The sequence below is a fragment of the Sapajus apella genome, unplaced genomic scaffold (assembly GCF_009761245.1).
Source record: "Sapajus apella isolate SASKATOON/1434 unplaced genomic scaffold, GSC_monkey_1.0 scaffold34, whole genome shotgun sequence".
NCBI classification, from domain to species: Eukaryota; Metazoa; Chordata; class Mammalia; order Primates; family Cebidae; genus Sapajus; species Sapajus apella.
The window spans coordinates 22,748,336-22,774,333 of NW_022436974.1; the positions used below are offsets into that span (position 1 = coordinate 22,748,336).

At 37.9% G+C, this 25,998-nt stretch overlaps 1 protein-coding gene across 7 annotated transcripts in view; it reads left to right on the forward strand.

Moving 5' to 3' along the window:
- The window catches only part of NARS2 (asparaginyl-tRNA synthetase 2, mitochondrial), a 154,261-nt gene that overhangs the window by 50,651 nt on the left and 77,612 nt on the right, over positions 1–25,998 (forward strand). For 5 of the 7 annotated variants that reach the window (XR_004274313.1, XM_032295895.1, XM_032295896.1 and 2 more), the window contains one exon: positions 3,842–3,936. The exons of the other annotated variants lie outside the window; for them this stretch is intronic. Coding sequence is in view for 4 of the 5 variants with exons in the window: in XM_032295895.1 (XP_032151786.1) it covers positions 3,842–3,936 (95 nt within the window). In the remaining variant the exon portion in view is untranslated. The remainder of the gene's footprint in view (positions 1–3,841; positions 3,937–25,998) is intronic. 7 annotated transcript variants of the gene reach the window in all.

Sequence of the window (25,998 nt, forward strand, 5' to 3'; positions counted from 1 at the left end):
TGAGACGGAGTTTCACTCTTGTTACCCAGGCTGGAGTGCAATGGCGCGATCTCGGCTCACCGCAACCTCCGCCTCTTGGGTTCAGGCAATTCTCCTGCCTCAACGTCCTGAGTAGCTGGGATTACAGGCACGCGCCACCATGCCCAGCTAATGTTTTGTATTTTTAGTAGAGACGGGGTTTCACCATGTTGACCAGGATGGTCTCGATCTGTTGACCTCGTGATCCACCTGCCTCGGCCTCCCAAAGTGCTGGGATTACAGGCTTGAGCCACCGCGCCTGGCAGTTTTTCCTTTTATCATTGGCAATTTGGAGCTCTTGTTAAAGAAATCCTTCCCCACTGATAAAGTTACAAAGTTGCGTGTTTAATTCATATATTTTATTGTTTCTTTATCACTAACATAAGTACTTAAGATCACAGATTTAAGATTACAATCCTAAATCTTAAATTTGCAATCCTAGGGTGGTAGTTTTTTGAAATTACTAAGATTCAATAATTACTTTCAAGAATTGAGGTGAAATTTATATCACAAAATTAACCATTTTAAAAGGTACATTTCAGTGGCGTTCAGTACATTCACAGTATTGTATGACTGCCACCTCTGTTAAGTTCCAAAACATTTTCACCACCCCAGAAGAAAACCCTGTGCCCATTTCGTAGTTACATCCCATTTTCCCCTCTGCTCAAACCATACTGTCATCAATCTGCCTCTGTGGATTTAAGTATTCTGGATATTTCATATAAATGTAATCATACATAGCCTTTTAGGTCTGTCTGCTTTCACTTAGCATATTTTCAGTGTTCGTCTGTGTTTTAACATATGTAAGTACATGCTAAAACATTTAATTTTAAAAATATATAGGTACATATAGTCCTGATAGCTGAATGATATTCTATTGTGTGTGTGTGTATATATAAATATATGTATCATATTTTGTTTATTCATTTTTCCATTGATGGATATTTAGGTTGCTTCTACCTTTTGGCTATTGTGAATAGTGCTGTTTTGAACAATTGTGTACAAGTATTTGTTTATATACATCATTTTAATTCTTTTTGATATATACCTAGGAGTGGAATTCCTCTGTCATTTAGTTAATTCAATTTTAGCTTTTTAAGAAACCACCAAACTTTTTTTTCTAGTACCCACAACCCCTTATTGTACATTTCTAGTTTGATTTCATAGTCATCAAAGAAGATACCTTCTGTGATTTTAGTCTTTTAAGACTTATTAAAACTGTTTTATGGCCTATACTATATGGTCTACTCTGGAGAGTGATCCATGTGCGCTTGAAAAAACATATATTCTGTTGCTGTTGCGTGGAGTCTACCATTTTAAATTTGCCTTTTTCTTGATTCAGCGTTTGTTTGATTGCTATAAAACTTGCTTGATTGCTATAAACTTTTAACTCTCTTCCAGAGTTCCCACAGTTGATTCTGACAGTTTTGCTCATTTTTTCTTTTATTTTTCTGTGGTGGGACAGTCTTTTGGAGCTACCTACCCTGCCATTTTTGTTTACCACTTTTCATAATTACTTTTTACAAAGAATGTTTTATATACCCTCTTTAATATTCTGAAATATATAAATAATACACAGAGAAGTTTAAAAAATCAGTATAATGCTTTAATTGTAATATAAAAGAAATTTATAGTAAAGTAGCATGAATTATAGTTATGTAAATGCTAACATGACATTGGAAAGCATAATGAACTAGTAGTATGTTTTAAATAAGTTGGATTGAAGAAATGTAAGAAAAATCAGAATCCATTCTGTACAAGTGCTGGTAAATGAAAGTCTAAAATCTAGTCATAGGCTGGACCTAGTGGCTCGTGCTTGTAATCCAAGCACTTTGGGAGGCCAAGGCTGGCAGATCACTTGAGATCAGGAGACCAGCCTGGCCAGCATGGTGAAACCCCATCTCTACTAAAAATGCAAATATTTGCTGAGCATGTTGGTGGGTGCCTGTAATCCCAGCTACTGGGGAGGCTGAGGCAGGTGAATTGCTTAAACCCAGGAGGTGGAGGTTGTAGTGAGTCAAGATTACGTCACTGCACTCCAGCCTGGGCAACAGTGTGAGACTCTGACATACATACATACATACTTGTCGTAAGGACCTTTTTTTTTTTTTTTTTTTTTTTTTTTTTTATATAACTACTAGGAATGAGAGAAACAATTTGAAATAAAGTTAAATTAATACAAATTATGGACTAAAGTGGTGAAGGAAAGGAGAAAGTATGGTAGTCTTATAAATTTGTTGGACCTTATTTGAGAAAGCAATTTTTCAGTAAATAATGAAGTATCAGAGAACAGATCTTTTGTTTTAAAATCCTAACATATATCAGGTCTATTATTTAGTCTTGAGTAGTAAATATCTTTGCAAACAATACCCTTTCATTGATTATGAGATTTGAAGATGGACTTTTTAATTAAAAAATTAATTTATCTCTGACTAGTATCAAAGTAAGTTTGAAAAAAAAAGGCAGTTACTAAAAAAATAAAAGATTCAACTGATAATTTTTACAATACATTTTATATATATGCACAGACACCTATATATGATATGCAATATTTTTAGAACAACCAATGAAATTAAATAAGATAACTTTATTTCATGTATTACCATAATTTAACATTTGGTACTAAGTCCGTTAAGAGAGTCTTACATTCTCCATTACGTAAGTTGGCCTTATTGCTTTTACAGTGACTACATACCCTTATACTAAAATATTTTCAAATAAATGCATAGTTTAAAATGCAAGAAGCTGGACTCAGGGACTCATGCCTATAATCCCAGTACTTTGGGAGGCTGTAGTGGGAGGATTGCCTGATCCCAGGAGGTTGAGACCAGCCTGGGCAACATAGTGAGACCCTATGTTTAAAACAACAAAAACAAGAGTAACTTTCTTTCCCAGAAGAGGATATGATACTCATAACCTGATTTAGAAGCTTTCTTTATTACACTGTTTAAATTGTGTTTGGCCTCCAGGTAGTTTTTTTAGCTTAGCTCTTAACAAATGTTGATTGGCCTATTTCCTACACATTTCAAATGGAATAATCACCCTTTCTGTATTGTAAGTTCATAAAAGTCTCGTTACTCAGTGTATCTGTTAGAGTCATGCTTTTCCTGCCACTGAGTTACGGTGACAATTAAATAGTATTTTTGAAAGTGTATGTGTTTATGAAAAATCTGTGTTAAAAGCATTACTGTTAATATTTTAATAATAAATGTGACATCACATGTTCCAGAGACAATTCCCTTGAGGTAAGTAAGTCTCAATCATAAGTCAACATTTTGAGATTATGTAATTCTTCACATTAAAAATTAATTCAGGCCAGGCGCAGTGGCTCACGCCTGTAATCCTAGCACTTTGGGAGGCTGTGGTGGATGGATCACCTGAGGTCAGGAGTACAAGACCAGCCTGGCCATCATGGTGAAACCCCATCTTTAAAATAAAAAAAATTAATTCATAATCTCTCTCCCCCCCTTTTTTAAAAAAATTTTCTGTTTTTTTGTTTTGTTAATTCATAATCTCTTGCCTTAGCTTGCCCCTTAATCAAAGTTGCTTTTTAGGGGGAAGTGTATTTTACAACAAAGGTACTTCATCCTTTGGATATTGTATGTTTTGCAAATATGGAGCAAACTTCCTTGCCTTTATTAGGACTTTCCACGCTGGTATTTTCTCTTAGGTGTGTAACTGCCTTTATTTTCATGAGAACAACCTGTCTTCACATAGATTTAATTGCGTTAAGTTTTTTAGTTGGGGCATGTATAGGAATGTGAAAAGCAAAAAAAAAACATGTAATAGTTTTTTTTTTGTCGTTTGTGTTTTTGATTTGCAGGCTGCAGGCAAAATAAAAGTACCTGAGGAGAATTTCTTCAATGTTCCTGCTTTCTTAACTGTCTCAGGACAGCTTCATCTAGAAGTGATGTCAGGGTATGAAATATTCCTTTCTCTTTTGCTTTAATATATTATGGTTTGGATGAGAGTGAAGTAGTGCTTCCCTTCCCATGCTCAAATCTAAAAGTTGAAAATAGTTTTTATCATTAGTTCTCTTGAATTTTCCAAAATATTCAAGTTTCTTATAATACAGACTTGCTTTTAGTGAAAAATGTAACACTGAAAATACAGAGTTGTGATTTTTTTTCTTTTTACTAATCTTTCTTGGTTGAATATCAAACATGTAATCGCAATTTACTTGTAATTAATCATATTTATGGAAGTAAAGGCAATTTATAGTTTTTACCTGAACCAGTTATTATTCCATATCATTTTACAAATAGTAGTATTTGAAACAGATGGAAGAAAAATTTTTTCCAATAATTGGTTTAAATAAAATTAACTCATGTCTACATTTTGAGAGGTGTACAACAAATTACATCTTTTAAGTCAGATCAAATGAATTTTAGCAACTGTCAGACCTCTGGAAAGTCACTGTATTCCTTGGAGCCTAACCTTTCTTTAAAACAGGGGATTGAACAAGAAGATCTTTAAAGTCCTATCTAAATCCTGTTCCATAATTCTGTAGGTAATTCCTTTTTTTTCCCATGTATTTTTATTTTTTTAGAGGTGGAATCTTTCTTTATTGCCAAGGCTAGAGTATACGGTTGCACAGTCATAGCTCACTGTAGCCTAAAATGCCTGAACTCAAATGATTCTCCTGCCTTAGCCTCCTCAGTAGCTGGGACTACAGGTTTGTACCACCAAACCTGGCTCTTTTTTTACATTTTTTGTAGAGATGGGGTCTTGCTGTGTACCAAGGCTGGTCTCAAACGCCTAGGCTCAAGTGATCATCCTGCCTTAGGCCTCCCAAGTAACTGGGACTCCAGCAACATGCCAGCACACCTGGCTAATTTTTTAAATTTTTTGTAGAGATGGGGTCTCACCACGTGTCCTAGGCTGTTCTCTAACTGCTGGATCAAGTGATTCTCCTGCCTCAGCCTCCCCAAATCACTGGGATTACAGGCATGAGCCACTGAGCCTGGCCTCTGTGGATAATTTGTTAATGCAGACTCAACAAGTACAGAGTTTTGTTTATGCATTTTTTTCTTTAAACATTTTCTCATTATAGGGATTAGGACTTAAAAAAATCTTTTCAGGAAATCGCTCTCTTGAAATGAGGGGAATCTTTTTGTGTTTTTTATTGCTTTAAAAATGCGCAGATGAGAAAACTCAAGGAAAATGTCATAGAATAGTTTGCATGTTTACTTTTGTGCTTTGCTACAAGAATGGAAAGTTAGTGGTGGGATAAAGATGGTCTTGAAAGTAACATTCTTTTCTGATTTATCTTTGAAACAAAAATATGTTATTTCATAGTTTAATAACCAAATGATTGGCATATTAGCAGAATACTGTGCAGAAAAAGTATCATAACAACACTGTGAGATTGTAGGATTTGCAGATCTGGTTGTAGGAAAGGCCACATCAAGCATGTCATGGAAAGTTCCTTATGCCTATGGAATTATAATTTTAAAAAATTAAAAACATGACTCATCCAAATACAAAATGAATGTTTATCAAAGATTTCAATCAGTTCATTAATTACAGAGGAAACAAGTAAAATAGAGGACATTTCAAAGAGCATTTGAGAAGCTGTGTATTCATAGACATTTTAATAATTGGAATAAGATTGCGAGGTCAGTTGCAAACTGGTTAATGTCTTTCAGACCAATACACCTTAACCTTTGGGATTATCTCTTCTACCTGGTAGAATTATTTGCAATTCTGCTGGCAAAAGATCTGTAAATTAGCATATAATTTTACTTAATATGGTTTATTTATTCAGTATTAAATAGACTAATGGAGCAAGTACATTTCCCTTTCCTTAAGTAATTAAGTAACTGTTGAATGGGTCTTTATCCTCCTATTATCTAATACCTTGAAAGGACATCACTTTTTTAAGGCTACAGCTTTTGTCCTTGTATTCAAGGTTTGGATAACCTTTCTTAACAGCCTTTTAGTATTCATTTCTATTATTTATAAAGTTAGAGGCAAGTTGTCTCCTCCCTCAGAAGTGTCATATGCGAAAGGTATAAACTTAAATGTTTGTTTCTCTATTACAATACCACTAATGGATTAAATATGTGTCTTTCCCAGTAAAGCGCAGTGAACCACAGAACACAGTGTTCTGTAAAACTTGACAGAAGATTAAATTGGTAGAATATTAGGTTTTGTATTTTTTAAAGTATGCTATGAAGTATTTCTACCAGTGTCAGTCAAATGTTCCTAGTTTAATATGCACAGTTTTAGGACTATTAATATACAGAACATAATGTTTCTGATTAAAGCATGATTTATTCTCCAATAAGAAATTGTTAGTCCTTTTTCCCTCAGCTTTGTTTTTTCTTCAGTTCCATTTAACAGACTTTATAAAAGGCAAAAGATTTATGCATTCTGAAGAGAAACCACAGTATTACAGATTTTTAAAAAGGAGAAAATGGTAGTTAAATTTAGACAGTTAACATTTTCCAAAAGGATATCTGTGTTGGTTTAATGGGTTTATGGTTCCATTTTTAAAGCTTTTTTAAAAAATAAACATTCTATGTTGGAATAATTTTTTTTTTTTGAGATGGAGCTTCATTCTTGTTTCCCCAGCTGGAGTCCAGTGGTGCAACTTTGGCTCACTGCAACCTCCACCTCCCAGGTTCAAGCAATTTTCATGCCTCAGCCTCCCGAGTAGCTGGGATTACAGGCATGCACCACCACACCCAGCTAGTTTTGTATTTTTAGTAGAGACGGGGTTTCACCATGTTGGCCAGACTGGTCTCAAACTCCTGACCTCAGGTGATCTACCTACCTCAGCGTCCCAAAGTGCTGGGATTACAGGCGTGAGCCACTGTGCCCAGCCAGAATAATTTTTAATAAATCGAAAAGTTGAAAAGATAGTGCATAGTTTTGTATACTTCCCATGCAGTCTCCCTCATTGTTAATGTCTTCCATGACCATGATACATTTGTCAAAACTAAGAATTTAATGTTAGAACATGACCATTAATGAAATTCTAGACTTTTATTTGGATTTCACCAGCTTTTCCATTAATACTCTTTTTCCAGGATTCAGTTCAGAGTACCACATATAATGTAGTTATCATGTTTCCCCAGTCTCTTCCATTCTGTGACAGTTTCTCAGTCTTTCTTTTTTATGACCTGTGGAATGTATTCTAATTTGGGTGTTTCTGACATTTTTCTTGTGGTTTGACTAGGGTTATTTGGGTATTTTGAAAGAATACCACAGAGGTGAAGGCTTGTGCCATCACATCATATCAGTGGATATGTGATATCCATATGATGATGTTAACCTTCATTACTTGGATACAGTACTGTTTGCCAAGTTTCTTTACTGAAAATATACTATTTTTACCTTTTCTTACTCTAATTTTTGAAAGTGAGTCTCTAAGTCTAGTCAACCCTCATTGGGAAGGGGGTTTGGGAAGAGGGAGATGGAGTTAAGAACCACCAGCAGGAGGGAGAATATTTGGAATTCTATATGAAGATTTGTTTCTCTTTATTCTTCTTTATTATTTATGTTAACATTCATATCTTAATAGACTCGCATATTTCATAGTTTGGGTTATAATTCATTGCTATGTTATCTACTTTGATGCTTAAAACTATTTTAGTTTTTGTTATTGGGAACTCATTCAGATTGTTGCTTATGTCTTTCGACATGCCCCCATACTTTGACTACTTACTTATCCTCTGGTACTATAAGATGCCTCAGCTCTTGTTTGTTTGTTGTTTCACATTCATTCACCACCTTTATTTGTTTTTATTTTTATAGTCAGTGAACTTACCCTGATATATTATTGTTGCTCCGAAGTCCATAGTTTACATGGGAGTTCACTCTTAGTGGTCTACATTCTATGCTTTTGGACAAATGACGTATATTCACCATTATAGTTACATACAGAATAGTTTTTGCTGCCCTAAAACTTCTCTGTTCTCTGCTTAGCAATCCTTCCTTCCTAACCCCTGGTAACCGTTGATCTTTTTACTATCTCCATAGTTTAGCCTTTTCTAGAATATCATTTGGTTGGAATTATACACATAGATCCCTTTTAGATTGGCTTCTTTTACTTAGTAATATGAATTTAAAGTTCCTCCAGGTCCTTTTGTGGCTGGATAGCTCATTTGTTTTAGTGTTAAATAATATTCTGTTGCCTGGATGTAACACAATTTACCAGTTCACCTGTTGAAAGACATCTTTTGGTTGTTTCCAAGTTTTGGCAAATTTCCCTAGGTTATTTTTTATTTTCCCTTCTCTTGTCCTAAAAATTAGTTATTTCTCTAAAGAGCCCTGGTTTCTTTTATTAGAAGATGGTATTTAGAAGCAGGATTGGGTCACTGCATATATTTGTTGTGACTGAGAGATTATGCCTTCTAAGCATTTCAGTAGACCGAGATTTTATTTTATTTTTTAAATAGAGAAAGTTAAGTGGATTTTCTTTTCTTTTTCTTTCTTTCTTTTTTTTTTTTTTTTGAGACAGAGTCTCACTCTTGTTGCCGAGGCCGGAGTGCAATGGCACGATCTCGGCTCACTGCAACCTCTGCCTCCGGGGTTCAAGTGATGCTCCTGCCTCAGCCTCCCAAGTAGCTGGGATTACAGGTGCCCCCCACCATGCTCAGCTAATTTTTTGTATTTTTAGTAGAGACGGGGTTTTACTATGTTGGTCAGGATAGTCTGGAACTCCTGACCTCAGGCAATCCACCTGCCTTGGCCTCCTAAAGTAGTGGGATTGCAGGTGTGAGCCTCTGCGCCTGGCTGCTAAATGGGTTTTCATTGCATTTGGCTTAATGAATATAATTTATAAGTGGTAAGTTCATTCCAAGAAGATCTAAGTTGTAAAACCTGCAATTAAGAAATGTCACATAATGAAGTATTCCATTTCCTATCAGTTAAAGTCAGAATTGGAGAAAAGCTCAGCCTAAAATGAAAGAATTTTTATTATTGTTATAGGGATTTTTTTTTCCTTCTTGGGCATTTTTGTGCTAAGCCGCGAAGTCAAGCATATTTTAGGTTAAAACTGATGCTTTTCTCTTGAATGTTGTTGGAACGATATATTAGTACAGTTTTTCTAGAGGAATACCTTTTTAGCCAGAATTTCATTTCTAGGAATTTTTCTTAAGGGAATGATCTAACAACTCTGCAGCCTAAACAAAAATGTTGAAAACAGCTTTATTTATAATAGTGAAAAATTACCAGTAATCTAAATGTCCATTCAAGATTTGTTAATCCTCAGTATACCAAGAAAAATAGTCATCATCATTTATTATCTGGGGCTAATGGGCCTTATATTTAAAAAATATTTTAAAGCCATCTTGTAGTTAGTACACAGAGGTATTAGAAATTTTCAGAAGAATTTAAACATAGCAAGTCAAAAAAAATTAACATGGCCTAAAGTTCATCAATTTGAACTGTACAGTTCAGTGGGTTTTAGCATGTTTTGTAGATGTTGAGATATCACTGTCATAATTTTAAAATACTTTCTAATATTTATAATTTTAAGGTACTTTTATCACCCTTAAAAGACAAATTTTTCCCATTAGCACTTACTCTCTGTCTGCTTCTTTGTCCCCACTCCTGGGCAACCACTAATCTAAGTTCTCTCTCTATGAATTTGCCTATTCTGGACATTTATCGTATACAGATAGAATCACACAGTAAATTGTATTTTATGACTAGTTTATTTCATTTAGCAAGTGTTTTCAAAGTTCATCCAATTTGCAGCATGTATCAGTACTTCATTCCTTTTTATTGCCAAATAGATTTCCATTACATGAGTATATAATATTTTGCTTCATTTATCAGATAATGAGCATTTGGGTTGTTTCTACTTTTGGCTCTTATAAATAAAGTTGCTGTGAACATTTAGGTAGAAGTTTTTGTGTGGACATGTTGTCATTTTTCTTTGGTAGATACCTAAGAACAAAATTAATAGGTCATGTAGTAACTATGTTTAACTGTGTGAGGAATTGCTAGACTGTTTTTCACAGAGGCTGGACCATGTTACAGTCCCACCAGCAATAGCAAAACCCTTCCAGTTTCTCCACACCCTTGCAAATGCTTATTATTGTCTTTTTTATTGTAGCCATTCTAGTAGGTGTAAAGTAGTATCTCATTATGGTTTTGACTTGCATTCCCCTGACTACTATTGTTTTCATCATTAAACTCAATAAGCACATGAAAAAATGTGGAGCATCTTTCCATGTGCCTGTTGGCCATTTGTATATATTTTATTTAGAGAAATGTCTATTTAAGTCCTTGAATTATCTTTAAAATTGGTTTGTCTTTTTATTGAGTTTTGAGAATTCATTTTTTTTCCCCCCCAAGAAGGAGTCTTGCTCTTTTCACAGGCTGGGCTGTAGTGGGACGATCTCAGCTCACTGCAAGCTCCACCTCCCGGGTTCAAGCAATTCTCCTGTCTCAGCCTCCTGAGTAGCTGGGATTACAGCCGTGTACCACCACACCCAATTTATTTTTGTATTTTTAGTAGATATGGGGTTTCACCATGTTGGCCAGGCTGTTCTCGAACTCCTGACCTTGTGATACGCCCCACTCTGCCTCCCAAAGTGCTGGGATTACAGGCATGAGCCGCTGAACCTAACGAGAGTTCTTTATATATTCTGCATACAAGTCCTTTATTAAATAGATGAGTGGTAAATGTTTTTTTCCCGTTGGCTGTATTTTCTTTTCGCATTCTTGATGTTGCCAAACTCAGGTTTTCATTTTCACTTTTCTGAGTTTTGAAAATATTCCAAATGGGTGTAGCCTATTGAGTGCAGCTAACTCAGTGCTGAGTTACTACCATGCATGAACCTGGAACATATGCTGTCCTTTGAATACTGATTCCAGATTTTTAAATACATCCTTAATAGGCTCTAACATATTAGTACTTCTGAATCTTGCACTTACATTATCAAAAAAAACCATGCTTTTGAGTATTTTCTTAGCTTATAATTTTGTTGAAGGGAGAGTGGCCATGTTTTTTGTCCCATAAATGCAAAACATTTTTTAGATTGTACACCAATTAGAATGATCAAATTAATGAATTCTTCTATGTTTACATAATCTTTTTTTTCCCCAAAAACCTTTATAAAATACTTACTTCAGCATTTGTTCACTTACTGACCCTATCAAGTAAATTTCGGTGCACAGATATCATAAGTGATGAAGGAGTACTGCCACATATCCTCTTAGAAAATGGGATGATCCAAGTTCTTGTAAATTATTACATAATGAAATTGTTATTGTGAAATGACTCATGGGATGAAAATACTGAATTTGTATTTTTTCTTGAAATGTATTATTCACCTAACATTTCTTATGTTTGAAAAAATTCATTTAGATAGATATCATTATCTGAAAGCTCTTTGTCTGAGATTTCACTTACACAACCAATTTTACCATCATCATTAGAAAGTAGATTGTCAACCAGTTGCATGTCTTTTGCCTATAATCCCAGGACTTTGGGAGGCTGAGGTAGAAGGATAACTTGAGGCCATAAGTTTGAGACTAGCCTGCGAAACATGTAAGAGAGCCTATCTACAAAAAAAAAAAAAAAAAAAATTAGCTGGATGTAGTGGCACATACCAGTATTCCAAGCTAGTTGGAATGCTAAGGCAGGAGGGTGCTTAAGCCCAGGAGATTGAGGCTGCAGTGAGCTATGATTATGCCACTGCACTCCAGCCTGGGCAACAAAAAGGGGAGGAGATTGTTACTGTCATTTTGCATTCATATTTTGATTTATCTAATAACTATGAAATACCTTTATCTTTTTTATTCTCTTTGTTATGAGTAAAAAAAATAAAGATCTGAATTCTGAAGTATGATCTGCAAAAACTACAAAAGAGGCTACAACAATGTGTCCAGGCTTTTCTTTTTTTTTTTTTTTTATTTTAAATCTCATTGCATTATTTTATTTTATGATAGAAATTGTGGTAAATATTTTTTTTTTATTTTTTTTTTCCCATTTATTTTATTGCATTTTAGGTTTTGGGGTACGTGTGAAGAACATGCAAAATTGTCGCATAGGAACACACATGGCGTGTGATTTGCTGCCTTCCTCCCCATCACCTACATCTGGCATTTCTCCCCCTGCTATCCCTCCCCAGCTCCCCACCCCCCACCGTCCCTCCCCTATTTCCCCCCAACAGACCCCAGTGTGTAGTGCTCCCCTCCCTGTGTCCATGTGCTCTCATCCTTCAACACCCGCCTATGAGTGAGAACATGCGGTGTTTGATCTTCTGCTCCTCTGTCAGTTTGCTGAGAATGATGGTTTCCAGGTTCATCCACGTCCCCACAAAGGACCCAAACTCATCGTTTTTGATGGCTGCATAATATTCCATGGTGTATATGTGCCACATTTTCCCTATCCAGTCTATCGTCGATGGGCATTTGGGTTGGTTCCAGGTCCTTGCTATTGTAAACAGTGCTGCAATGAACATTCGTGTACACGTGTCCCTATAGTAGAACGATTTGTAATCCTTTGGATATATACGCAGTAATGGGATTGCTGGGTCAAATGGAATTTCTATTTCTATGTCCTTGAGGAATCGCCACACTGTCTTCCACAATGGTTGAACTAATTTACACTCCCACCAACAGTGCAAAAGTGTTCCTACTTCTCCACATCCTCTCTAGCATCTGCTGTCTCTAGATTTTTTAATGTTCGCCATTCTTACCGGCGTGAGATGGTATCTCAATGTAGTTTTGATTGCATTTCTCTTATGACCAGTGATGATGAGCATTTTTTCATATGTTTGTTGGCCTCATGTATGTCTTCTTTTGTAAAGTGTCTGTTCATATCCTTTGCCCACTTTTGAATGGGCTTGTTAGTTTTTTTCTTGTAAATCTGCTTTAGTTCTTTGTAAATTTTGGATATCAGCCCTTTGTCAGATGGGTAAACTGCAAAAATTTTTTCCCAATCTGTTGGTTGCCGATTCACTCTAATGATTGTTTCTTTTGCTGTGCAGAAGCTGTGGAGTTTGATTAGGTCCCATTTGTCTATTTTGGCTTTTGTTGCCAATGCTTTTGGTGTTTTAGTCATGAAGTCCTTGCCTACACCTACGTCCTGAATGGTTTTGCCTAGATTTTCTTCTAGGGTTTTTATGGTGTTAGGTCTTATGTTTAAGTCTTTAATCCATCTGGAGTTAATTTTAGTGTAAGGTGTCAGGAAGGGGTCCAGTTTCTGCTTTCTGCACATGGCTAGCCAGCTTTCCCAACACCATTTATTGAACAGGGAATCCTTTCCCCATTGCTTGTTTTTGTCTGGTTTGTCAAAGATCAGATGGTTGTAGATATGTTGTGTTGCCTCTGAGACCTCTGTTCTGTTCCATTGGTCTATATCTCTGTTTTGGTACCAGTACCATGCTGTTTTGATTACTGTAGCCTTGTAGTATAGTTTGAAGTCCGGTAGTGTGATGCCCCCTGCTTTGTTCTTTTTGCTTAGAATTGACTTGGCTATGTGGGCTCTCTTTTGGTTCCATATGAAGTTTAAGGTGTTTTTTTCCAGTTCCGTGAAGAAGGTCATTGGTAGCTTGATGGGGATAGCATTGAATCTGTAAATTACTTTGGGCAGTATGGCCATTTTCACGATATTGATTCTTCCTAACCATGAACATGGAATGTTTCTCCATCTGTTTCTGTCCTCCCTTATTTCGTTGAGCAGTGGCTTCTAGTTCTCCTTGAAGAGGTCCTTTATGTTCCTTGTTAGTTGTATTCCTAGGTATTTTATTCTCTTTGTAGCAATTGTGAATGGCAGTTCATTCTTGATTTGACTTTCTTTAAGTCTGTTATTGGTGTATAGGAATGAATGTGATTTTTGCACATTGATTTTGTATCTTGAACTTTGCTGAAGTTGCTTATCAGTTTCAGGAGATTTTGGGCTGAGAAGATGGGGTCTTCTAAATGTACAATCATGTCGTGTGCAAATAGAGACAATTTGACTTCCTCCTTTCCTATTTGAATACCCTTTATTTCTTTTTATTGCCTGATTGCTCTGGCTAGAACTTCCAGTACTATATTGAATAGGAGTGGTGAGAGGGCATCCTTGTCTAGTGCCAGATTTCAAAGGGAATGCTTCCAGTTTTTGCCTATTCAGTATGATATTGGCTTTTGGTTTGTTGTAAATTACTTTTATTATTTTGAGATACGTTCCATCAATACCTAGTTTATTGAGGGTTTTTATCATAAAGTGCTGTTGAATTTTGTCAAAGGCCTTCTCTGCATCAATTGAGATAATCATGTGGTTTTTGTCTTTGGTTCTGTTTATGTGGTGAATTACGTTTATAGAGTTGCGTATGTTGAACCAGCCTTGCATCCCTGGGATGAATCCTACTTGATCATGGTGGATAAGCTTTTTGATGTGCTGTTGCAATCAGCTTGCCAGTATTTTACTGAAGATTTTTGCGTCTATGTTCATCATGAATATTGGCCTGAAGTTTTCTTTTCTTGTTGAGTCTCTGTCAGGTTTTGGTATTGGGGTGATGTTGGTCTCATAAAATGATTTGGGAAGAATTCCCTCTTTTTGTATGTTTGGAATAGTTTCAGAAGGAATGGTTCCAGCTCCTTTTTGTATGCCTGGTAGAATTCGGCTGTGAACACGTCTGGACCTGGGCTTTTTTTGGGTGGTAAGCTCTTAATTGCTGCCTGAACTTCAGACCTTGTTATGGGTCTATTCAGGGTTTCGGCTTCTTCCTGGTTTAGGCATGGGAGGAGGCAAGTGTCCAGGAATTTATCCATTTCTTCCAGGTTTACTAGTTTATGTGCATAGAGTTGTTTGTAATAATCTCTGATTATGGTTTGAATTTCTATGGAATCTGTGGTGATATCCCCTTTATCGTTTTTCATTGCATCAATTTGGTTATTCTCTCTTTTCTTTTTTATTAACCTTGCTAGTGGTCTATTTTGTTGATCTTTTCAAAAAACCAGCTCCTGTATTTATTGATTTTTTGAAGGGTTTTTTGTGTCTCTATCTCCTTCAGTTCTGCTCTGATCTTAGCTATTTCTTGTCTTCTGCTAGGTTTTGAATTTTTTTGATCTTGTTCCTCTAGCTCTTTCAATTTTGATGATAGGGTGTCAATTTTTGATCTCTCCTTGCTTCTCATGTGGGCACTTATTGCTGTATATTTTCCTCTAGAGACTGCTTTAAATGTGTCCCAGAGATTCATTCTCGTTGGTTTCAAAGAACATCTTTATTTCTGCCTTCATTTCATTGTTTATCCAGTCAACATTCAAGAGCAAGTTGTTCAGTTTCCATGAAGCTGTGCGGTTCTGAGTTAGTTTTTGAATTCTGAGTTCTAACTTGATTGCACTGTGGTCTGAGAGACTGTTTGTTACGATTTCCATTCTTTTGCTTTTGCTGAGGAGTGATTTACTCCCAATGATGTGGTCAATTTTAGAGTAGGTGTGATGTGGTGCTGAGAAGAATGTATATTCTGTGGCTTTGGGGTGGAGAGTTCTGTAAATGTCTATTAGGTTTGCTTGGTCCGGGTCTGAGTTCAAGTCCTGGATATCCTTGTTAATTTTCTGTCTGGTTGATCTGTCTAATGTTGACAATGGGGTGTTAAAGTCTCCCACTATTATTGTGTGGGAGTCTATGTCTCTTTGTAAGTCATTAAGAACTTGCCTTATGTATCTGGGTGCTCCTGTATTGGGTGCATATATATTTAGGATCGTTAGCTCTTCTTGTTGCATTGATCCTTTTACCATTATGTAATGTCCCTGTTTGTCTCTTATGATCTTTGTTGCTTTAAAGTCTAATTTATCAGAGATGAGAATTGCAACTCCTGCTTTTTTTTTGCTCTCCATTTGCTTGGTAAATCTTCCTCCATCCCTTTATTTTGAGCCTTTGTGTATCCTTGCATGTGAGATGGGTTTCCTGGATACAGCACACCGATGGGTTTTGTCTTTTTATCCAATTTGCCAGTCTGTGTCTTTTGATTGGGGCATTTAATCCATTTACATTTAGGGTTAATATTGTTATGTGTGAATTTGATACTGCCATTTTGGTGCTAGCTGGCTGTTTTGCCCTTTAGTTGAGCTGGTACTTGTTGTTCCTTTATATGTGTAGAGCCTCTTTCAGGAGCTCTTGTAGAGCTGGCCTGGTGGTGACAAAATCTCTGAGTACTTGCATGTTCCCAAAGGATTTTATTTTTCCTTCACTTATGAAGCTTAGTTTGGCTGGATAGGAGATTCTGGGTTGAAAGTTCTTTTCTTTAAGGATGTTGAATATTGGCCCCCATTCTCTTCTGGCTTGTAGGGTTTCTGCTGAGAGATCTGCTGTGAGTCTGATGGGCTTCCCTTTATGGGTAACCCGACCTTTCTCTCTGGCTGCCCTTAGTATTTTCTCCTTCATTTCGACCCTGGTGAATCTGACGATTATGTGCCTTGGGGTTGCTCTTCTTGACGAATATCTTTGTGGTGTTCTCTGTATTTCCTGGACTTGAATGTTTGCCTGCCTTGCTAGGTTGGGGAAGTTTTCCTGGATAATATCCTGAAGAGTATTTTCCAGCTTGGATTCATTCTCTGCGTCGCATTCGGGTACGCCTATCAAACGTAGATTAGGTCTTTTCACATAGTCCCACATTTCTTGGAGACTTTGTTCATTCCTTTTTACCCTTTTTTCTCCAGTCTTGCCTTCCCGTTTTATTTCATTGAGTTGATCTTCGACCTCTGATATCCTTTCTTCTGCTTGGTCCATTCGGCTGTTGATACTTGTGCATGCTTCGCGAAGTTCTCGTGTTGCGTTTTTCAGCTCCATCAATTCACTTATATTCCTTTCTATTTTGTCCATTCTTGTTAGCATTTCGTCAAATCTTTTTTCAAGGTTCTTAGTTTCTTTGCATTTGGTTAGAACATGTTCTTTAAGTTCACAGAAGTTTCTTACTACCCACCTTCTGAAGTCTGATTCTGTCATTTCATCATACTCGTTCTCCATCCAACCTTGTTCCCTTGCTGGTGAGGAGTTGTGATCCCTTTTAGGAGGAGAGGTGTTCTGGTTTCGGGTGTTTTCATCCTTTTTGCGCTGGTTTCTTCCCATCTTTAAGGATTTATCCACCTGTCGACTTTGTAGTTGCTGGCTTTCAGATTGGGTCTCAAATCTTTCAGATTGACGTTCTGTTTGTTGATGATGAGGTTATTTCTGTTTCTTGGTTTTCCTTCTGACAGTCTGGCCCCCCTGCTGTAGGTCTGCTGAGGTTCACTCCAGGCCCTGCTTGCCTGGGGTTCACCTGCAGCAGCTGCTGAACAGCAAGGGTTGTTACCAGTTTTCTTCTTCTGCTATCTTTGTCCCAGACGGATACCCGCCTAGTGTCAATCTGATCTCTCTTTTATGAGGTGTCTTTTTGGATATATAGGGGTCAGGGAGCTGCTTGAGGAGACGGTCTCTTCTTTATAGGAGCTCAAATGGTGAGCTGTGAGCTCTGTTGTTGTTCATTCAGAGCTGGTAGGCAGGTACTTTTAGGTCTGCTGCAGCAGAACTCATAAACTGCTTTTTGTTCCCAGGTGCTCTGTCCCAGGGATTTAGGGCTTTATTTATGAGTTTCCGTTATGCTGCCGCCTTCTTTTTTTTTTTTTTTTTTTTCCTTCAGACCTGCCCAGCCCAGCAAGGAGGCAGCCTAGTCACTGTCGGCCTATAGCAGCTTTGCTGAGCTGCTGTGGGCTCCGCCCCGCTGCTGAGTGAACTTCCCTGCAGTCCTGTTTATATGGGTGTAGTTAGAACTGCTTTGGCGATGGTGGCCCGCCTCTGTTGGGGTGGAGTCTCTGCTGTGGCGGGTTGCCTTGGCAACGGCGGGCTGCCTCAGCAATGGCGGGTTGCCTTGGCAACGGCGGGCTGCCTCGGTAATGGCGGATGCCCCTCCCCCACAGAGCTGGACCGTCCCGGGTTCAGCTGCGCTTGCTGTGAAACTCTCAATCCAGAGTTTCTGGTTGCTGTTCTTTTGTGGGGGTGGGACCAGCCGAGCCTGATCGCCTGGCTCCCTGCCTCAGAGCCTTTTTTAAGTTGGTGTTCCAGTCGCCTGTTGAAGAGGCGCCGGGGTCTGTTTGTTTTCCCCTGCGGCCACTCACTGCGCTGGCTTAAACAGCAGCACTGAGGTTTGTGGCGCTTTTTTTTTCTTTTTTTTGCCCTGGAATCTACTGTCCTGGTTCTCTGCCAGTCCCCTTTTTGAACCAGCGTATGGGCGACTTCCTGTGGCTCCAATTGCCAGCCTAAAGGGCCCCCGGACCAGTGTATTTTGTACGGAGAACCGCGGCTCCGGGGCGCCGACAAAGCAGCCGCGCGGGGCAAAGCAGCCGCGCGGGGCAAAGCAGCAGCGCTGGCCGAAACAGCCGCGCTGGCGACCGTGGAGCACCTCTGCCCGGGAATTTCCTAGTCTGTGGGCAATAAAAACACGGCGTCCACTCACCCTCTGCGCTTTCACTGGGAGCTGCAATCCTGAGCTGTTCCTAAACGGCCATCTTGGCTGTCCAGGCTTTTCTTATACCTTCTTGAAAGATGACACAGGTCTGCTTCACTGGTTTATGCCTGCAATTGTAACACTTTGAGAGGTTGGGGCCGGAGGATCACTTGAGGCCAGGAGTTCAGGACCATCCTAGGCAACATAGACCTAGTCTCTACAAAGAAAACCCAAAACCAAGCATGGTGGCATGTACCTGTAGTCCTAGCTACTTGGGAGAGTAAGGCAAGAAGATTGCTTGAGCCCAGGAGTTGCAGACACCAGTGAGCTGTTATCACGACACTGCACTCCAGCCTGGGCAACAGAATGAAACCCCACCTCTTTTTTTTAAAAAAAAGATGATACAGTAAGAAAATTGAAGTTGATATAATGTTGATAATTTATCTCACTGTTGCATTTTCCTTTTAGGCACCCATCATTCTTCTAGTTTGCTTTCTTTTTTCTTTTTTTTTTTTGAGGTGGAGTCTCACTCATGTCGCCCAGGCCAGAGTGCAATGGCACATCTGGGCTCACTGCAACCTCCGCCTCCCAGGTTCAATCAATTCTCCTGCCTCAGCCTCCTGAGTAGCTGGGATTACAGATCCCTGCCACCATGCCTGGCTAGTTTTTTTTGTATTTTTAGCAGAAATGGGGTTTCATCATGTTGGCCAGGCTGGTCTCGAATTCTTGACCTCAGTTGATCCACCTGCCTTGGCCTCCCAAAGTGCTAAGATTACAGGCGTGAGCCACCACGCCAGGCCCATGAGCCACTGCGCCTGGCCTATTTTCTTAATGTTTTACTCTTGTTTAACATAACTAGGAACAATTAGTAGTGATGAATAATTACTAAAATGATGAAATGGCAATTAAGAAAAATAACACCAAACCCCCATATGTATCTTAGATTTATGAAAGGACTCAGTGGGCTTCATTCTTTTTTTTTAATATAAATTTTTGTTTTTATGGATAACCTCCATAGTTATTTGAACCATGTCCCTAAAAAAGTCAAGTTCTAGCCTGTGAATGCAACTTTGTCTAGAAACAGGGTCTTTGCAGATGTAATCAAGCTAAGATGAAGTCATACTGGATTAGGGTGTGCCCTAAACCCAGTGACTAGTATTTTTATAATAGAAAGGAGAGGAGATTTGGATACAGAGATGTAGGAGACACACACACACACACACACACAGGGATGAATGCTAAGACACAGCATTCTTTGAAGCTAAAAGCAGAGATTTGAGTGAAGCCAAGGATTGCTGAGAGCCACAAGAAACCAGGAAGAGACAAAGAAGGATTCCTCACCTTCAGAGGAAGCATGGCCTTGCCAGCACTTAGATTTCAGACTTGTAGCCTCACAGATGAGAGAATACATTTCTGTTGTTTTAAGCCAACAGAATGTAACAATTTATCATGGCAGCCTTAGAAAACTAATATAGCCTTTAAGAGTATATGAGTCATGAATTATTAATTTTTTATAAATATTTAAAATATTTTTAAAATATTAGCTATTTTTATAAATAGAACTGTTTGACAGACTCAAAAACTAAAATTGGGTATAATGAGTCCTGGCAGTATATTTAAATTATTTATGATTTGTTCGTATAATGGATTACTGTACAGCCATTAAGACTGATGGTTTCTCTATGTCATGCTGTTTTTTAAGAAGTGGTTTTGAAACAGGAGGTGGGGTGTGATTCTGGTTTTTTAAACTGTGTACATATATTCATAGAAAAAGAGTCTGGAAGAATAAATAACAATATTCATCTTGTAAAAATGGCTATTTCTGCTAATTTTTATTTCCTTCCTCAAATTTATTTTTTCAGATTTGAAAAATTAGTGTTCATTACTTTTATAATCAGGAAAAAACTTAGTTATTTTTATTTTAGGGGAATCAGCTTGGGCTTTGGGCTGATTTCATTCCTGTTTGATTAATTAACTAGTTTGTGATTGGTACATGAAATCCTAAATTATTTCCCTTTGGTTATTTAATCAGTTCAGGTAATGAGCTCAGAAGCCATGAAACATTCATACTCAGGGTGCTCTTACCCTGTTCTATGGCTGTGGTGTGAATGTCATCATGTGAATCTGAGTTAAACATTTACAATTGGGTGTGAAACTGACTTCCCATCTGTTCATAGGACTTTCTTATTCTTCATCCCCTTGATACTTAGACACTTATCTGAATTTTATTCATTTAGTTCATTTGATTTTCAAGATCTTTTTGATTATGATTCATGTCTTGCATGTTTGCATTTCTAATGCTGTTCTCTATGGCATTAGACTGGTTTTTCCTTATGTGGTCATTCCTAAAGGCTCAATTGAAATACGACTTTCTACTTGACTCTCTTCCTGTTTCTCGTAGAAAATATTTTTATCTTTTTCTGTTCTCTTTAATACTCACTATTTCATGTCATAAAGAAAAGAAATTCCTTGTTTTTAAAAATTTAGCCACTTTGTAGTTTTTGTTCATATGTAATTCTCCAAGGTTATAAATCCCTTGAAGACATGTCTTTCTTGGCTCCATGTCCTCATAATCACTAGCAAGTAGTAGTTAAACTGAATTTGTAAAGCACAAATTCTCATTCTTTTATAATTTTCCTCTACTGTTTATACAGTCATTCTCCATATATCTGAGGGGGACTGGTTCCAGGACCCCTCTTCAGATACTAAAATTTGCAGATGCCCTTGTATTTGCATACAACCTATGCACATCCTCCCATATATTTGCAGTTGATCTCTAGAGTTCTTAGAATACCTGTAACAATTAAATGCTGTGTGAATAGTTATACTGTATTTGAAAATTTTGTATTGTTTTTTATTGTTGTATTATTTTTTCTTGTTCCCAAATATTTTCAATCTGAAGCCTGTTTAATCTGTAAATGCAGCGAACCAACTAGTACTTATAGTGTTGAGCTTACAATGGGAATTAAGTCTATGTTAATCATTCCTTTTGCTCTATTTCATAGGAATTATATCACTGTGAAACCAGAGATCTTTATTATTTGTGTTAACTGAATGTGTGTGAACAATGATAAATACACTTCTTTGAAAGGTGTATTAAATAAGTTCAAAGCTAACCCTATGTAGCTAGAGATATGAATGAACAGACTACTGGTATAAATGACTCAGGAACTTCTTTATAAACACCTTGCCAGTTTCATTTTTTGTATAATATTGACAGAAGGCAAGTGTTTCTGGCACATCGACCAGGAAGTGCAAAGGCTTCTAGGTAGGAATATTTAGCTTGCTTGGGTTCACATACAGAGAATGTAGATATATTAGTTAACCAGGTGTTGGATATCGCCAGGTGAATTTGATGGAAGTAAACAGGCTTAGAAGGTTATAATGATGAACCAAGGAATCTGTGCTGGGTAAGAAGTGAGGAAATGGAGGGCAATAATGGAAAAAGTGATAGACATAAATAATTGGAGGTATTAATGAAAAATTGTTGGAGTAGAAATCCAGTAAAAACCTGGATGAATATGAGATGGTAAAGTACTGCTCTCTTAATTCATATTTCTAACATCGATTCTTTGCTCAGCTCTCCACCTGTGAACCGAAATGCCAGTTGTCTCTTTGATTGAGTTATAAGCACCTCAAACTCAACATTTCAAAGTGAAATTCATTTTCTTATTCTCTAAATCTGCTTTTTCCTGAATTCCCTGTCTCAGGAAGTGGCATTACCAACCTTCCAGTTTGTCAGACCAGATTTATGGAAATCATTTTAAATTCTTGATCCATACCTTGTACATTTTTTCAGTCATTTGCTTCCATGTTCCTTTGCTTCAGCTGTCCTAAACTGCTTATAGTATTCTAAGCATATCATCCAGTTTCACAAACATTTGTATTCCTTTGCATATACTGTTTTTCTGCCTGGAATTTGCTTTTGCCATGCCTTTGTCTTGCTAACTCCTTAATTAAGTCTAAACTCAGCTTAAAAATGATGTCACCCAGAACCCTACTACCACCATCACCTCTTCCTTGCTTAAATATATGTAAAGTCTTTAATCTGTATCTTGTTCATCTCTTTATCCCAGAACCTAGCCTACTTCTTGGCACACAGTTTCTCAATAAACTGAACTGAGACTGATTTTTGAGCCCTGGATCAGGCAATGTGATAGTAACGGAAGCTGACAAAGAGGAACAAGATAGGTACGATTTTAATCTTCATGACCCTACAGAGCCTTATGAGAAAGATGGGCATTAAACAAGAAATTAGGAGTGTGATTGCTGTTGTAAAAAAACACTGTCCTGAGGTCAAGAAGAGCATATGTCAAGGAAATTTTGCTTTGTCTAGGTTGAATTGAATTTAGAGGTAACCTTATCAGTAGAGTGATTACACGGAAGTGCATTTTTAAATGTCATTCATATTTAATGACCACTGGCTGTAATATTTGATGTGGATTCTATTGCTTCTGTATTCTTGGACAGACAGAAATCCAGTTAATGTAGCTCCTTCTCCATATTCCATTATTGTAGCTCCTTCTCCATATTCCATTATTGTAGCTCCTTCTCCATATTCCATTATTGTAGAGCATTTCATGGTGTATAATTTTTTAGTTATCTTAATATATGTTATTTGTATTTGACTCTGGAATGTGTGTACTTTTATGTCATGTTTGATATATTATACTCGAATAAATTCTATTTAGCCAAATCATAGAAAGATAGAACGTTGTAGCTTTTCTGCCTTTTCTTTATCAACTTCCAAATACCTAGAATCTTTCATAAACCTTTACATGAAGAAGTTGTTCCTTTGTAGCCTGTCTGACTTTTCATGGCCCAGAGAAATAGTTGAAGATACTGGTTATGTTTAGTACAGGGAAGACTAAGAGGAGACATGGTTTTATAGTTGTTGAAGTCTATCTGGTGGGTTTCTGTAAGAGATAAATACAGACAAGTAAATGATCTTTTAAAAAACAACTTTAGGCCGGGTGTGGTGGCTCAGGCCTGTAATCCCAGGGCATTGGGAGGCTGAGGCAAGAGGATGGCTTGAGCCCAGAGTTTGAGACTAGCCTCGTCAATGGGAAGACCCCATCTTCAATTTTTTTTTAGCCAGGCATGGTGGTGCACCCCTGTAGACCCAGCTGCTTTAGAGGCTGAGGCGGGAGGATTGCTTGAGCCCAGGATTCAAGGCTGCAGTGAGCTAAGAACATACCACTGCACTCCAGCCAGAGTGACAGAGCAGGACCCTGTCTCTTAAAAAAAATAAAAGTAAACAGCTCATTCATTTTTACTGTGATCAGAAAGTTGTGCAACCATCAACATTATCTAATTTTGTAACCTTTTCATCACTCCAAAAAGAAACCCCAAACGCATTAGCAGTCACTTCCCATTTCCTCCTTCCCCCAGCCCCTTGCAAACACTACAGAATCAGAAACCTTGGGAGTGGGGCCTCCCAATCTGTGTCACAGACCCCCAGGTGATGCTAATGCTGAGAACCACTGCTTTAGAGAAAGATGCTTTGTTCCCTGAGTGGTAAGGACATCTGGCTTCTAGCTATGCTGGTGGGTGGGGGAGCATTTACTGTTCCATATGCAAACTCTTAATGCATCCCCGTTTCTCCCACCCCCATTCTCACCAAGGTTGTGTGCCAGTCGCCTCCCTTCTGCTGCAGCATACATCATATTCCAGATAACAGTTTCCATGCTTTGCCATATTGATCATCACCCAGCCATCTGTTTTCTGTCCTTCAGTAATTTGTTGTGATCTCTTGTCCACTGAAGGCCCCCTTCATGTTTCTTCCTTTTAGTTTTTTTATTATTATTTTAAAGTTGTCTCAGGAAGAAGTGAATATAAATATCTGCTTAATTCACCATTTTAACTTCATTTTTACTACTTTGAATGGTATTAATTTGCTTTTCTTTAATTGCTAGTTGGGTTATACATTATTTGCATAATGATTTAGTGTCTCTGTCTAATATGCTAACTCTGCAGTGTCTGCGTGCTGCCTTTGGAAATCTAAATACTGGATTCTCTACCTATTTCTAGTATGAGGATTCCTTTGTGAAGGGAATACTAACCTGCCTGTTCTCCACTTCAAGTGTCTGGGACTCCATTCTTCGGTTATCAGATTCACTGAGCCCTTGTTAAGCGGAAAAAGCGTCTGAAGGATTGAGTGCCTTTGTAATAAGCAAGTTTCATGTGAGCCGTTTAAAAAAATAAGTCCCAGTGAGTCTTTTGAGCAATTACAGAAATAGAACACATTGTGCCTGAAATGCAGTGCCTGTTGATACTCTCTAAAAGCAAATGCAGGTTACTATAGTGAGATGTGTTATGTGTGAGATGTGTTTTACACTTCTATAAAGAAGTACCTGATTGGGCACACTGGGTCATGCCTGTAATCCCACACTTCAGGAGGCTGAGGCGGACAGATCGCTTCAGCCCAGCAGTTTGAGACCAGCCTGGGCAACACTGCAAAACCCCATTTCTATAAAAAATACAAAAATTAGCCAGAGAGATGGCGTGCACCTGTAGTCCCAGCTACTTGGGAGGCTAAGACTAGAGGACTTACTGAGTCTGGGAGGTCAAGGCTGCAGCGAACAGAGATCATGCCACTGCACTTTAGCCTGGGTGATAGAGTGAGACCCTGTCTCAAAAAAAAGAAATACCTGAGACTGGGTTATTTATAACAAAATAGGTTTAATTGGCTAACAATTCTGTAGGCTGTACAGGAAGCACAGTGGTGTCTACTTCTCATGAGGTTTCAGGAAACTTCCAATCATGGCAGAAAGCAAAGGAGTATGCCTCTCACATGAGAATCAGAGCAAGTTTGTGTGTCGGGGAGTGTGTCACATGCTTTTAAATGGTCAGATCACGTGAGAACCCAGCATCACAAACACAGCACCAAACCATGAGGGATCCACCGCCATGATCCAGACACCTCCCACAGAGCCCCACCTCTAGTATTGGATATTACAATTCAACATGAGACTTGGGCATAGACAAGTATCCAAACTATATCATGAGGCATCAGATTGATCCTTAGTAACTAGACCAATATGAACAGTAATTGGAGTTATAAAAAGCAAGACTGATGTTATTTTAGGTATTCCAAAATCATGTCCAAATTCTATTTTGCTCAGGTGGCTTGCTTTTTTGTTGTGGTTGTTTTTTGTTTGTTTGTTTTTTAAGATGGGGTCTTGTGTTATTTCTCAGGCTGTAGCAGATGCAGTGGCTATTCGCAGGCTGAGTCATAGGACACTGCAGCCTTAAACTTCTAGGATCAAGTGATCCTTCGGCCACAACTTGAGTAGCTGGGACTGCAGACACAGACCACCACTACTGGTTTTAATTATTTTTTTAGGAGAAGGAAAAAAAATATCTATGTTAGTTTGGAGAATTTAGGTTGGGTTGGAAACAGGATTTTTCTCATTTTGACATTTTTTTTCTATCATGTTGTCTTCTACTAAAAATAACTATAGTTATTTAATCAGCAGTAACTTTAGTGTTCACCCACAGTGTAATTGTGTTGGATACCAATGAGGATGTTACGAACATGGGATATGCTGGTGAGAATGTGGAGAAAAGGGAACCCTCATATACTGTTGGTGGAAATGTAAATTAG